The 15,746-nt window shown below is 36.2% G+C and overlaps 1 protein-coding gene across 6 annotated transcripts in view; it reads left to right on the forward strand.

Moving 5' to 3' along the window:
* CDK14 (cyclin dependent kinase 14) overlaps nucleotides 1-15,746 on the forward strand; it is a 341,412-nt gene that overhangs the window by 234,391 nt on the left and 91,275 nt on the right. For all 6 annotated transcript variants that reach the window (XM_064409653.1, XM_064409650.1, XM_064409676.1 and 3 more), the window contains 2 exons: nucleotides 8,480-8,619; nucleotides 12,660-12,806. In XM_064409653.1, the coding sequence (XP_064265723.1) occupies nucleotides 8,480-8,619; nucleotides 12,660-12,775 (256 nt within the window). In that variant the 3' untranslated portion in view covers nucleotides 12,776-12,806. The remainder of the gene's footprint in view (nucleotides 1-8,479; nucleotides 8,620-12,659; nucleotides 12,807-15,746) is intronic.

The following is a 15,746-nucleotide window of genomic DNA, read 5'->3' on the forward strand; positions in this document are numbered from 1 at the left end:
AAAGAAGGAAGACTTTTGTTTACTTCCCTAATGGGTGCACCCAGTTGACAAATTTGAAAATCAGAGCTTGTTTTTTTTTCTATTTCTTCAGAATATCTTTTGCATGGATTTATTTGGAGAGAAGCAATTCAGGTTGTCAAGGGTAGCATGAGGAAAAGCACAAGAGCTTTGACTGCATTGTGTGCCAAAGGTTTAATTCAGCTATTTCTATGTTGGGGGGTGGGGGTTTATTCCCTCCTTTTTTTTTTTTTTTTTTTTCAGCTTGTGTCCAGCCAGTGAGGAAATAAATATGTGAAGAAAGAATACTATGGAATGTTAACTCCACTGCTATATTTTTCTTCCTTTTATCATGCCCCAAGATTCACTGAAGTTGATATAAATTCACCATGCCTTATTTTAAAAAGCATAACAGAAAGGCATTCTTCCTTTAAGAGTCAGACTGTAAAAGGTGATTTTCTTTCACTCAGTTTGGTTTAAGCCTGTAAAAAGCATTAAGTGAAAAATCTGATATATTTGTTAGGGCATTTATTGCATTACTAACTTATATTTTCAGTTCTCAGTGAAAGGTTTATAGAGAACATAAACCTTGAAGAGTTTTGTTCAGGATTAAAGTTATATTTTCTCCATTTTCTGGTGAAATAATAGCTCATAAAATGATTCGGGTGTTAGCAATTATTTTTAGCTCTGTTTATTTTCCAAGGTTATTCTGTTCAACTTTCTGAGGTGCACACAGACAGCTTTTAAAAAACATTCACCTTGATCAGAAGATTCACAACCTTTAAAGAATTTCAGAATAATCAAAAGCTTCTGACTAGATGTCACCACTGTGTTGTTTTTCTTCATTAATTGCACTTAGAGCAAAGATCTTCCAGTAAACTATGAATCTGGCATATTCAGTAGTGGTCTGTTGTGGTGTAAGTAATGTACCATGTCTTCCATAATTAGTATCTTTAATACTGGGCTAATTGGGATGCTGAAAGAATTAAAATAGGTTGGTGGTGGCATGTAAAATCAAAAAGAAGTAATTGCTAAATTCTTTCTGGGACAAAATAATAAGGCATGTTCTAATTAAAATTTCTTAGGAAATACTTTTTCTGGGAAATACCCATATCTAAGAGAAACTGCTGAAAACTGAGTGAAATAATGAAGACTACTTAAGGTAATCTTCTTCTAGTTTAATTTCTTCTGGTTTTAAACAGTAGCAAAACACTGTACCCAGCAGTCATGTTGCCTAGGCTATACAATGTCAGAATTCCTAGGAATAAAGGAAGTTATGTGATCACATTCTCAATAGCTTAGGGTATGTTATCACTGCATGTACATTGTATGTTTGCTGTTTAAATAAACTCTTCTTCACTTTAGTGTCTATCATGTAGACTCCATGCTTCTTGCTTCATTTGATGCTCCAGCACATGTTGTTATATGTAAACCTTATTCTGTGTCAGAATTGGAAGAAACAAGTAGGAAAAATATCTGCAGTATTGTCAATGAACAGTATAAGCAATCTTCCTGCGCAAAGCTCTCAATAGCTGGTGCTGAGTTTCTTTGGAAGGTTTCATAGCTCAGTATATTTATTCTGAGGCATCAGAGCAAGAGCTAGCCCAGGTAGCTCTCATAAACACAGGATACTTTTAGGTCTGTTGTACATTCACTGGTTCTCCTTCAGCTTAGCCTTTAAACATCAGATCAACCAAATTCAGTTTTTAAAAGTGGTGTGTTCTGTAATGGTGGTAATGTTCTGCTTCCTCTATGAAGCAGACCTTCCAAGCTGGAAATCACAATCATCATTGTGTTGAAGAAATACAGTGATAAGTCTGAAACAGGCACTAAAAGACATCAAATCTAGTGCAAAAGAGTCAGGGAGAAATAGACTCATATCTAAGTTTTTTTCTTGAGTTGCATTTGGTGATGACACATACAAATAATCAAGTTGTAATTGAGCATAATGGCTATTGTCAAAAGTGAATAGACTTGAGAGGTTGAATCACTTCATTGTCTAGTTTAGGTGTGACCAAACTGAGTCTCTGAAGCCTAATCTGACTCATGAGCAGTTTAAGCTTCTTAATTCTCTGTTCTGAGAAGTTCAGGAGCTGCAACTATAATTTTGGTTTACCTACTGGGTCAGTAAATTATTCTAAAAATTTACCAAGTATATGGCATTATATACCTAGGGTTAAATCTATATTAATTAAAAGAGAAAACCTAGTTGTCTATATTGTTAGAACCTTCATTTGTTACCTTCCCCTTTTTTCATGAATTGCTATTCATCTTGGCTGCCTTCCGACTCATGGCATCTGGGCACCTGACAAATGAGAATTTGTTCAGACAGGCCAGGGTTATCATTACCTTCCTGGAATGCACTGAGTGAACTTCCCTCCACAGGTTTCCAAATGGGGCTCTGACCTCTGCTACAACGACATTAACAGCAATGCCAGGGAATCAAACACTGACGCTGTTATTTCCATCTCTGTTCCATATCAGTGAATACTTATCACTGGTTGTCATGGTTTTATTGTAATAATAAATATTTTGACCACTTTTTCAGTACTTCAGTGGATAAGACTTCTGATGCTGTAATATGGTACTATAATTAAAGGGGATCAAACTAATTTTTAAATTTCCAAAGAGATTGTATCATACACCACCATGGAAATCACCATGGCCTGAAGACTGTGGTGTGCAGTGTTGTGCAGGAACACAGAGCAAGGACAGACACTGGGAGCAGTATAGCTGTGTTATACATGTTGTAGCCAGTGCAGGCTTTGTCCCAGCCTAGCTCATCCAAGGGCGAGTCATTGTGCTAATGTGGCAATCTTGCTTCTATTCAGGCACTGAGCTAGAAATGTACAATTAAAGTGATGGCTAAGGGAGTCTGGAGACTGGATTTTCCCACCCTGTATGCGTAGAGAGCTCAGTGTTTCTGAGTCTAAACTGTTGCCAACATCTCAACTTGGGAAGAGCAAAAGGAGCATCAGGTGTTTGGAGACATGTCTTTCTTTTCTAGAAAAAGTGCACAACCCAGGACTGCTGTTGGCAGCCCTATGCAGGTGTGGGGTACAGTCCCAACACTGACATGTCACGTTGTCTCTGTTTGATTGTATTATTTACTCTGTAGTTTGGCTTGAGGTACCTCTATATTGTGCTGTAGAGCAAATTCTGTATTTTGTGATTGATCAGCAGCAAGTGAAACACTGCTTGAGTGAGCCTTCAAATGATTTTGTCTTTCTTTGTTCATCAGTTTTAGTCCTCAATACCCTTTGTGTAAAACACTGAAAAAATGGTAACATCTTTACTCTGTTACATTCTCATCTTGATGTACTCCTTTATGCCTTCATCTGTATCAAAAGCTAAAAGCCTGGCATCAAAACTTGCATTCACTTGTTGTGGTGGTTTCTTGATGGCGAAATAAACCCTACAAAAGCTCCGTGGAGGCACACCAGGCCCATTAGGGAAGCGGCTCCTGCACGCTGGAGCTGGCACGTCGGCTCTTTGAAGACAGTAGGTGTTCTCTGCATGGTGGTAACAACAGAAAGGCTGCTGGAGCCTCGTAAAGAGGAAATGCTGCTCAAGAAGGGCCTGCTCTGATTCGTGTTTCACATAGCTGCTGCTACTAGGACCACGTGGAGATTCAGAGGTATAAACTATCAAGGCACACGTGGGCGTTGTTGTATCAGCTGGTTAGAGGACAATGCGTTTGCAAAGTAAATATTAACTACAATGCATAGTGCTGTATGGTTTTGTACAGAGCTCAGGAGAGGCTAAATCCTGGCATGAGGGGAAAAGGCTGCTGTCCTTAAGCAGCCTTGGGTGAAAATGGGGAATGCAACCACAGTGGCAGTGCCCTGGGAGGTGAGGCAGCAGAGGGACTGTACAGGAGCCCTGTTGTTGAAGGGAGCAGAGCATCCTCTGTGAAATGAGCTGTGAGGGCTGCTACCTGGCCTGCCCTATTCACACCAATTTGTTAGTTCTCTTCATACCATTAAACTTTAAGCTCTGCTACATGTTCAGGTTAACTGTGGTTTTGTCCTTCAGGTTGCTGGAGCTTGCTTAGAATAAAGAAAGAGCTGAAATTTCCAAAGGGAATTAGGTGCCTGACTCCTCTAGGCCATGCTATAAATAGTAGTTGAGAAATGAATTAATGATGCACTGCAAGAATCATATCTTCACATGGAAAATGTGCACAGTAAACGATTTTTGCTTTGGGAAGTATTTACCTCATGCTGCTAGGAGCATATAGACAGCATATTATCTCCATTTGTTTTAATGCCCATTTGTCTTAATTATTAATGTGAATTTGAACTGACTTCTTCATTGCATTAAAAAGCAAATCACCCCAAGTTCAGAAGTTCACTGCACATGCCCCAAAATTTTTTTTTCTTAAGAGCTTAAACCAAACTTCAGTGATCTTAGTCATGTTCTGCTTGACCAAATACTGACCTTCCTCTGCAGTAGAAAGACATGTAAGCCTGTTTTCTGAAATTAAATCAAATTCTTGTAATCCAATGAGATTTACACCTGCTCAAGTCTAGTCAAATTCATATATATTTCAAGTGAGACAGGTTCATATGGTGTTTGTTTTTTCTTGAACCAAGGTTATGTATAGCATTTGGAATTAAATTGAAAATCAATGTGTTTCAGAAATGTCATCAGAGTAGGTGTGTAAAAATATTCCCAGTATTTCTCAAAACAATATCTACATATTATTTAATGCTCATTGCCAAAGGTTTCTCTGTATTCTGCTGTACACCACATTTTCTGAAAGTATGTATGCTGTCATGGCTAGTAACTATTCCTCAGTGATTAGTGTGACAGTAAGTGAAGCGTGAATATTGAGACTTGCCATATCATGCATGCCAAGTTCCTATATGGCCCAACTGCTGTGAGACAAAACATGCTATTATGTTTTAGACACAAAGCCATATTGTATGAAATTCCATCCTGTCTCGTACTGAAAGAGGTGTATTTAAAAATTAAATCTTTTTCTTCTTCAGTTCTTTTTGTTAACTTCTGTATTAGGTATTTAACTACTGAGCCCCATCAGAAAATTTAGCCTTTGTATCTATTGAGGAATAAGATTTCAAATTAAATCAGATAAATTGTTAATGTTTTAAGGAGGGTATTTTAAAGAGAATATTGTCAAAAATAAGAAAAAAAAGGAGAGAAACAAAGCAATCATTCCAATGTTCCAACCACTGAGGTTATGCACTAAATAGGGTTTGCCAAACAACTCTGATGTAGCAGATGTAATTTTAATACATGATCATACAGTATATTTTTCATATGTAAAGAATAGCTTGTCTTTAAACAAAGCAGCAAAATTAGTCATGCATTCCATTAAGGCATTGGCTTTTAATACTGACAACCTTAGGAGCCCACATGCAAGTGCCTTTTGCAGTGGCCTCTGATTTCCAGAAGTGACCTTTGTGGAAGACATGAGTTTTGGAGAAGAATTTTTTCATTGCTGGGCAAAGCTCCATAAACAAAATTAGAATTTTAATGTAGAACTGTAAAGATACAGCTGAGGTAGGGGAAAGTGGTGATTTGATCCATGAGTTACTCAGATGATCTTTGGCCTGTATTACACAAGAGGTGACACTTGATCGTTATGGTCCCTTCTGAGTTTGAAATCTATAAATGCTTGGAAACATAATGCTAATAATGTAGCAACTGGAATCTTCAAAGCACTGGCAAACAACTTACACCAACCCAACACCCCCAGCACTACTTAGAATGTGATCAGGGAAGATAGATCTAATAATTATAGCAGATTGAACTATTTTTGCAGACTGTACTAGGAATTTAGTCTTCTATCTATTTATTAATTAGAAAACTGGTTCTAATTATGACTGATTTATTCATAATTATTTAATTACTTGATGTGATTGTTTTGCAGCCCTAGATATTTTTATTAGATTTATATTATATTAAATGATTATTTGATGTTTATCTTTGGTTTCTCAACTGATTTCAGTAAATATGTTTTGTTTTTTTTTTTGTTTAAACTGGGAAGGTGACTGGCTTTCTAAACTCTTCCTATTCAAAGCCTGTTCAATTTATATTAGTTTTTCTGAATTTCTTGCAAGAAGATCTTAGCAATATGCCAGGTACACTGGTGACCATTAATGCAGTCAAAATGTCAGCATCACTCTGTTTGGAGAGCTGCAGATGGCATCCAAAATTTCACCTGCAAGTCGGAATCTCTTGATGTTTGAATGTTATTTCCTTTGGCTTTGCTTTGCCTTAGCTAATTAGCATCTCCACTATATGTATGGATCAGCTAAAGAATGGTGTAATTCTTATATTGGGGGGTAATATTTCACTACTTAAGTGACTGCCTTTTTCTGAATTAACAGTAGTTCTCATTCAAGACAGTGCAGGTTTACTATAGTTCCTAAAATCTTGCAGCTACCTCTGTAGGGAAAAATTCCATTGGTGAAGTGGTGAAGCTCTGAATGATTAATTGGTGCAGGAGGCATTAAGACTCAGGGCTCACAGACTCAAGATAATCACCATTCTGTGGAAATTTTGGATGTGTAGAAGAATTAATACCAATCCTCCCTGAATATTTGCCACTCCTTTTCCTTTTCTTTGTTAATAAAAACATATTGTCTTGGTATTTTGCTGTGTTCTGTAATGAAATTATCTGTAATTTTCACAAAAGTGTACTGAACATTTTCAACAATCTTGTAGTTTAAATAGTCTGAAATTATTCTAAATTATAATGTAATTTATAAGCAATGAGTCTTTCATTCATGGTGTTTTTCTTTTGTCACAAACTGAAAATGAAAACAGAAAAAAACATACCCATCAGAAACATTGGAGTTCAGCACCTGTTTAACCTGAAATAGCAATTTTGAAACCTGATCCTGGGAATTCAGTAAGATTATAAGTGATGAGCTACAATGTCTTAAAGTGGTCAGCACTCCTAAGCAATTCATCCCTGAGTACTTTCTGGACATATATCCTGCAGTTCTCAAGAAGAGATCAGATAGGCTCAGTATTCAAATTTAGTCTAGCACATAGTTGCTAGAAATTAAAAAGACAGCCAGTGGCATACTTTTTGAATGATTGCAGATATCAGCATATCATACATATGCCAGTACATAATTTAGGATAGATGCTTTTGACTTTTTTTTTTTTAATTTAAAATTCATACCTAAAATTAGGGGGATTTTTCATACTGATGGTGGTATGGACATGGACCAAAAGTTGTGTCTATGACATTTTTAACTTAAATTTCTCACTGTAGTAACCTGTTTTATTTATTTAGTGTTTTCAGCATTGTCTGTTCTTTGTTGGAGAGGCAGTTTTCACCTGTGGCTATACTGTTTCATATAAACCATGCCATGTCAACCCAATAAAAATGTAATGCTGCTTCATCCATGTTCTTGAATTTTTTTCTTGAAAGTCAGCTTGAGTTGAAAAAAAAAGAATATTTGCATGAAACATGCTGTAGGATTATTGATTTTAGAGGAAACATAATCTTTTTCAAATGCTGAGTTATTTTGGACTGCAGTCTACTATCTACTGTTTTTGAGAAACATTGAAAAAACCTTTTATAGAATTTGGCATTTACCCAGTGAGACATCTTTACTGAGCAAAGGCATGGTTGAATTTATGAAGTTTCCTAGTAATAATAGCAACACGATGTCAACAAGATTCAACACGTTTTTTTTTTTTTTACGCATATTACAAAAATCTTGTTGGCTTTGGAAATTTAGGAGGCATCTGTAGCTTAATAGACACAGGCCACATCTTGCTGATTACCAGTTTGCTGTCTCCACTTCAAGTCTATCACTTTCTAGATTATATTTTCTTATAATATTCCCAAGGATTTAGCTCCCAGTGAAACAGTAAGTTTTCTAAGTTTCTGTAGGCAGCTTAGAAGAGATAACTCACTTAAATTTAATGTTTGCATTACATTAACACTTAATAAGGAGTCAGTTCCCTGCCATATGAATATATGAACAAATAAGAAGTCAGTACCTCCTGAAAGACAAATATCTTTGTAAAACATGATGGATGTGTTTCATGTTAAGCATCACTGGATTTTAAAATGTGATACTTCTCAAAGTTGTGTGAACGTTGCTGTTATTTAAGCTTGGATTTCATGTGTTCAGAAGGTAATACGCATTTGTTTCCAGCACTGTAAATTTTCAGTTTGTCAGTATCCTCAATAAAATGTAAATGGATGAATCAAAACAGTTGCTTTCAAGAGGCTGTTGCTCATAATGCTTTAGCATACTTGGCAGGGCATATGTGATATGGTGTATTATATGCTCTGTAGTTGTAAAATTTGTATGAATTTTGAGCTGTCAATACAGAAATAATTAATCAACTCCCTAACATGAGGAACACTTTTCCTGGTAGCACTCCTGGCTATTAAGACTTGGTGTTTCAACTGTGCTGGCTGGAGATGGAATTAATAAACAGAATAATGATACTGTTTTCCAGAAAAACCTTCTTGTTTGTGTTTCAGGCTGAGCTGTGTGAACCATGCAGAAGATCTAGCTTCCAAACTACTCCAGTGTTTCCCAAAGAACAGATTGTCAGCACAGGCAGCTCTGAGCCATGAGTACTTCAGTGATCTGCCCCCACGGCTATGGGAGTTAACTGATAGTGAGTATAACCACCCCCAAATGGATTAGAAACAAAGATTCTAGTTCAGGCAGGTGCATGTGTGTATGCTAACCCCCACATACAGACAGCCTCGTGGACACACACAGCCACACACAAAATATGTGACTGCAATTGTGTAGATTGAAATTACATAGTTAGCTTGACACAGGACAAAATGGATTCTTTTTTTTTTTGCTATCTCTGCTCTGCAGTCTGCAGCCTGCTATCTTTGTATTTGATTATGTGTGGAGCCAATAGAATTCTCTGAATTGTCATAAAGCAAAAGGAAAAATGCAATTTACATATTTAGTGCTTTTCACTTATAACGTACTGTACTTATTAACTAGCTGCAGCACACAGGATAAAAATCCAGCTGTGTTTGATTCACAGAATCTCTGTGTGTTATTACAGTAACCTTTAAGAAAGGACTCGTCATTCAGAAGTCTCGGGTAACACAAAGTAAACAATCAGTTAATTTGCTGCATTAACAGTACGAAGAGGATGGCAGATTATATTCTTAACTAAGAATGCTTTTGCTATTTTCATATATTCTTTTGCTTCTTTTATTAAACAGAATGCATTCCAGTTGACTTGGCAGAAATGTTCCTATCATCATGTATGCTGTCAATTATCTTTTTAGTAATTTAAAATAATTTATATTGTATGGCTGCATGTTGTTTTTCAGTGTTAAAAGCACACAACTATTTATTCTAGGGAAAAAAACAGTATCATGAATGATATTTTTTATTCAGAGAATATTCTATTATAAAAAGGTTTCACAAGGGAATAACAGTCAGCATTTTGCTTTAGCTCAGTATGGTGAAGAGACACATGCTTGCCTTACAGAATTGTATGTTCTTTTCTGTTTCCAAACATGCATCCATTAGCAAAAGATCTATATCCAGTACCTTAAGGCAGAAGGTTCAGAGATGCAACAGTGGAACACATGTGTGTAACTATGGCTGATTTAAAAGTTTGCTTCTAAGACCTAAGCTCTCTGAATATTCATCCACAGGAGAATCTGTTTACAGTGGTGTCAGTACAAAAATTTTTGTCTTCCTAAAGTTTATCTTTTCCATCCTCAACAGCTGTAGTAGTCACATTTTGAGCTGGTTCTGTGGCTTGGCTGTCCAAGTACCTACTCCCAGCTCTGCTCTGAAGGGCACTCTCCCACTTTTAGAATATGAAGATTAAAACCAAAATATCACCAATAATTTCTGTCCATCACTATCATAGACTGTGTTCTGGCTCTGCAAAAAGATTGCCATTTCCTTCTCTGCCATGGTGACCCACCACTCAGTTTGCTGACTGTGGTACTTGATAAGCAGAAAATTTTAATGCTCAGTGTAACTTAAGGCAGCTGCTGTTAAAAGTCTGCCTTTGCAGAAACTGATGCAGAGATTCTTTTCTTCAGGATTAATGAAACATCAAGAATGCCAGTTAATTTATCCAATTTCCACCAAATGGAAAACAAAAATCACTCTGCAGTGGTGACATCTCAATCCTTATGACTGTGTGATTTATTCTAGCCAGGATTTTGAATTCTGAATTCTGCAGTAGCACTTTTCTGTTAATATGGACTTATTACCCACTTGCCACTTAGTTTATCAGTCAGTGGTTAAATCCAGTTCTATCAGTGAAGTAAATGCCTACACATTATCACTCTGCAGCAGGCTGCCAACAGAGACAGTCTTGTCCTAGTCATTAACAAGCACAATGTATGCAGAACACCAGAGGGGAATTAAAACCACAAAAAATACCTCAGGGTGGTATTTTTAATATGAGAATTTAATTTGTAATTTCACAGATTAAGAATTTTGGCTGCATTAATCCTTTTATCAGCTCACAGCAGGTTATTTGCAGAAGCATAACCATAAGGCGATATTCATTGGCAGAAACACGTCTTTGCATAACGTTAAACATCAGGAGCAGTGAAACCTTTTGAAGGGGGGAGAATAAAGATGAAAAATCATTATATTTTAAAGCAAGGTTCTTCTAAATGCCTCCAGTAAAATTTTGAGTTACAGAAAGACTATTTCTGTGTCTAGGAGATAATCATTATGAAGCATAAATCCAGATGCAAGAAAGGACAATCCCAGTATCAAATACTACAATCGTTTCTATTTAGTATGACTTGGATATACTTGTAAACATATTTACAAAACAAAGGAGTCATATACTTTGGAGAGTTGGGAAATATTTACTGTGTAGTGAAATTACCAGTTTTTGTGATTCTAGTTCTCTTTGCTAATACTTTACATCAAGAAACACTATTGATAGTTAATTAAATATAATTATAAACATATTGAGCCTTTATGTAGAAACAAAATTAGTGCTTTCTAATTTGGACACTACCAATGATTTAGCAAATCTCTGTAGTGAGTAATATTCATCACGGAATATATTTTTGTCTAATGCTGAATTGTAAATTTTGGGATTTAGCACTTAAAACAAGGGAAAGATTCATATGTAGGTAGAAAAGCAAATGGGATGAATCAGTCAAATTATTTTCCATCAGAAAATTGTTTCTTTGGAATCACAATATTTCACAAAAGTATGGTGACTCAGCCTACAACAAAAAAGTAAAAATGAAGTGTTTGACTTTCTATTCTGGTTTTGATCTTTACCACTATGTATTTATATTCTATGTAATACTTTGTAGTACATTTTTTTATTGGGGTTTATTTTAAAAACGTATGCAAAGTTAGTTTATGAGAGAAGCACAATTTTGCTTTTCTTACTTGGTTTAGTTTCAAGTCAAGGCATAATTTCAGTTGGGTTGGAAGTGCAATTTTCAGATTAGTTCTGTCTAAAAGGTAGCCACTTCCAGTTTTTGAAAATAGTACATTAAAAAGGTAGGAGCAATGCAGTTCTGCTAAAAACACCTTGTGTAGGGATACAGTGCAATTTATGATGCAGCATAGCTTTCATTCATCTGAAAATTGAGCAGTAATCCATAGATTAATCCTTTTTACTAAATATGTGTACTTGTTATTTTCTATTTTTAAAAATCATTCCTCCCACTTTTCTGCTTTTGTATTTGAGAGCTCATATTCATTTATTTGCATAAAATATCTGTCCTTAACAATGTGTGTAACCAAGGATAGCAGAATAAGAAATGCAAATTGAGATGTCAAACTACAGTGGGAAGGTCTGTGCCTAAAGCAATAGCCAGGCCTTTTAAAGACATATAGATGAAAAAAGTAGTTCCAGAAACTTATAGGTATGCCAGTTGTTAGTGCAAAAAGAAAACTCTTATGGCCCTGATTAGTTCTTTAGCATTTCCCTATGGAATCATGCAGTGGCAACTCTCGTGAGGATATTGTTCTATGGATGTTTGTTTTCAGAAGTTATTAAAAGCCATTGATTTTTCCCCATCAGATTTAGGCATCCTAGGTAAAAATGAGTTTTCATATTACCAATATGTTAGTTCTTAATCATTTGCATATTTGGACTGCTGTGATTATTATCATCATGTCTCCTAATAACTCGTTGCCTGGTGTGACATTGAAGTTGTCAAGGTTTTTCTAGCTTATGCAAAAGGGGATTGCATCACATAAAAGATTTTTGAGTTGCTGGGATATTTTTAACAAGCTTAGTTGTCTTTGCTAATTCAAAAAAGAAAGTCAAACAAGATAGTTCAGTTCTACTGATATCAATAGTCTGAAGATGTAATATGTGATATCAAATTATTGAAAAACCTTGCTGCATGTTTTACCTTCTTATTTCTGAGTTCTCCCAGCAGAAATTTGAAAGCAGAAGTTATTAATTGCATGGTGGTGTAGAGCAGAAATAAACACACACAATCTGGAAACAGTTTTTTTTGAAGATGCATGCAGCTAAGAATGTTTGCCCCATACAATTTCCATCATAATGCATTCAGCTTCTTTCCATTCAGATTCTGTGCAGTGCTTACTGGCAGAAATAGGAAGCATATGTATTTAATGTGTTGTGTTTGCCATATGTACTAATTATTTTTAAATTACTGCTTTTACTGCAAAAAGAAACTAAAGTTTCTGAACTGACACTCTTTTTTACAGTGTCTTCTATTTTTACTGTACCGAATGTAAGATTACAGCCAGAGACTGGAGAAAGCATGAGAGCCTTTGGAAAAAACAATAGTTATGGCAAAGGTGTATCAAACAGCAAACATTGAAGAATACCTACGTTCACAACTGATAATGCAGGTAAGACATGATTGTTGGAAAAGATATCTTTGAAAATGCTCTTTAGTTATCTTTAGAGAAACAAAATACAAAACTCAATTGCATGTCCATATGCAGGCTGATACTCTGTTTTTGCAGTTTTACAGTCCATATGAAGAGTGTAACTACTCAGGAATTAGTGTCACTGATAGGTTGAAAACACTGCAGAAGTTTGTGCTAGTATATTAAATAATAGTTTGCCTTTAATTTGGACTGATACTTTTTTCCCTCTGGTAAAATAAGAAGAGAGAAAATACCTCTTGCAAGTTCTTTTGTTAAAGTTTGGGGCAAGGAGAAGAAATTCTATAATTCTATGATTTAAGGTCCCTCACAACCTTAACCATTCTGTGATTCTGTTATTTAGTAGGTTGCTAGTCTTGGTAGCAGAAGAATGTTCTTGACAAAGAGGTGCTGTCATGTTGGTGATTATGATCTGTATGACTGGATCAACTGATACTAGTTTTGTTCAACCATTGCTATTCAGCAGTGAAATAGTGTGTATTATGACTTCTGGTATTTTAAGAGCAGAGCAGAACTTGGGAAGGCCGAGTGAACACAGAAGCCACTTACCAAATTACAGCAAGGGGAAGGTGGAGTTATATCAAGGCATTAATTGTCTCCTGCCCATATGCACCAGCCCAGTGTTTGTTCAGTGGGATTTAACACTTGGCAGACTCTTCCAGATTAGCAGTATTTCTTTATATCACTGCTTTGCCTACTATGCTTCTTTAAATCATTTCATACCACAGTATTTCACAAAATACCTTAAGAGCAGATTATTTTCATTCAAAAAATCAAGGTCTGCCTTTTTTTTCCTTGTTTGTTTTTAAATATATGGTTGCTTTTGCATGTTAAACCCATTTAACAGTTTGTTGCAGAAGTTCTAGTAGCTCAGATAAATGCAGATGCTGCTCATATACCTATTTGAAGATATGGTCTCCTATAAATGTAGTTGATATTCACATGATGTCTATATTTAGCTAAGTCTGCTTTATACAATATCAAATATAACTTTCTCTGATGAATTACATTTGGGTTTCTTGTTGTATGCTTATGTAAAACTGGGTTTTTTAACCCTGTAATGTTGTAGAGTCTTTGCCTGACAGGCAGTAACTATTGAAAAACTGGAATGAATAGATTTCGTGCTGACAGCCTGCCCCAGTTTTGCACAAGCTCTTCGCCAACAAACCATTTAAGATTCTCTAATGTCAGAAATGAGGCTGCCTCAGAGCAGTCTGTTTACATCCTTATTGACAAGCTAATCCCTACTTTTTCCTGGGGCTGTGTCCCTGCAGACATCTCTTCAACCTTGTCTGTTCTAACGTGACATATCATCCATCTAAAGTATATTTAGAATGTGCCCATCTGTGCTAAAGACCTTTTGTGTAGAAGCTTATGTGCAGAATCTCAGTTCTCATGTACAGAATCTCTTTTCTGTTGCTTCTAAATAAATGCAATTTTTCATTTATAACATATGCAATAGAAGGTTTTTGCAAATGAGCATGTAAAATAGTATAAAAGAACCATTGGATCATTCTTACTGAATATCTATTTGAGCAGGTACAAATTACTGTTTTAAATTTTTATATGTGAAGAGAAAGAGAAAACCAAATCTACCCTTTACATACATTACAGTACTGTTATGGCTGCTCAACCACAGTTTTAATACAGAATAGCATGGTTCATTGTGAAAGGTCTGAAACCACATAGCAAATGTTATGATGTGTTGATTATATTGATTACATTTTTCCACTGTGGCTTGGGACTTTGTTCTGTTAGGTGCTTACAGTGCAATAACATATCAGCTCCCTGCTGTAGTATTTAACTTGTGCCATGAGATGGGGACCAGCAGGTATTAGGACCAAACAGAGGTCCTTGTACCATGTGGAGAGCTGGGGATTAATGACAGGAAACTAAAATTCATAAAGAAGCAGGAGAGCTGTGGATATGGGAAATGGATTTGAGTGGGGAATTATTAGAATGGGTGGAAACCATTAAAGCGCTGAGACTACCAAGTAGAGGTGTGAGTCAGTGTGGAAATGAAAGCAGCTGGGACAAGAGACTGGAGTTTTGGTAATGTGAAAAGAAGATCTGGTGAATGGCAGGTGGCTGTGATTTTGAGCAGTAGAGTAGTGACTGGCAAGTAGGATGTTCAGTCAGTAGAATGGATAAGTTATGAGTCAGTCACTCTAGCAGAAGATTAGAGCTGCAGTCAGCAGGAGCGTAGCATTAGGGAAGGGGTATTTATTACAATATATTCTCTCAGAGTCTCCATTCACAAGGCTCAGTGAAGCAAAAAGATGCATGAATAGCAAAAGAAAAGATAGCAGTAGCTCTCCAGGCCATGAAGTTAACAGGTAAACAAGGCAAGCAGAGTTAGAGAGATGGAGGCAAACAGTACAAGATGTTAAAATGTCAACAAGCATGATCACATAACATCCCAACTAGTGGGATAAAGAAAAATTAGAAGGGGCAAATATTGCAAGGAAATAGATCTGATTATTTTAAAAAACCCAACAACCATAGCAAACAAATATTTCTAGCTTGTCTTCTGGACAAGGTAGGCACATATGTGTTTCACTCAACTTCGTAAGTTGACCTTATGCATATAGAGAGGTGGCAGGGAAGTTAGGAAGGGCTGGAATTTTGAGGTATTCCAGTATCCTTCAGGAAGCTGTGAAAGAGAAAAATATGTAGATAGTTGCTCACTAAATCCTCCAACACATGTGTAAAGGAAAGGTTTTATTTTTTATACATTTTTATGCATTTGTACATTGTAAAGGAATTTATTAGAGAAACCCACAAAGAAACAGGAACAAGGAACCATCTTCAACCGCCTCCAGAACCTGGTGCTGAAGAAAATTCTAGCCTTATATCCTTCCTCCCTTCCTCCCTCCACCCCCTAATTTCTCTGGTTTGGGG

This window comes from Passer domesticus, chromosome 1 (genome assembly GCF_036417665.1).
Source record: "Passer domesticus isolate bPasDom1 chromosome 1, bPasDom1.hap1, whole genome shotgun sequence".
Lineage (NCBI taxonomy): Eukaryota > Metazoa > Chordata > Aves > Passeriformes > Passeridae > Passer > Passer domesticus.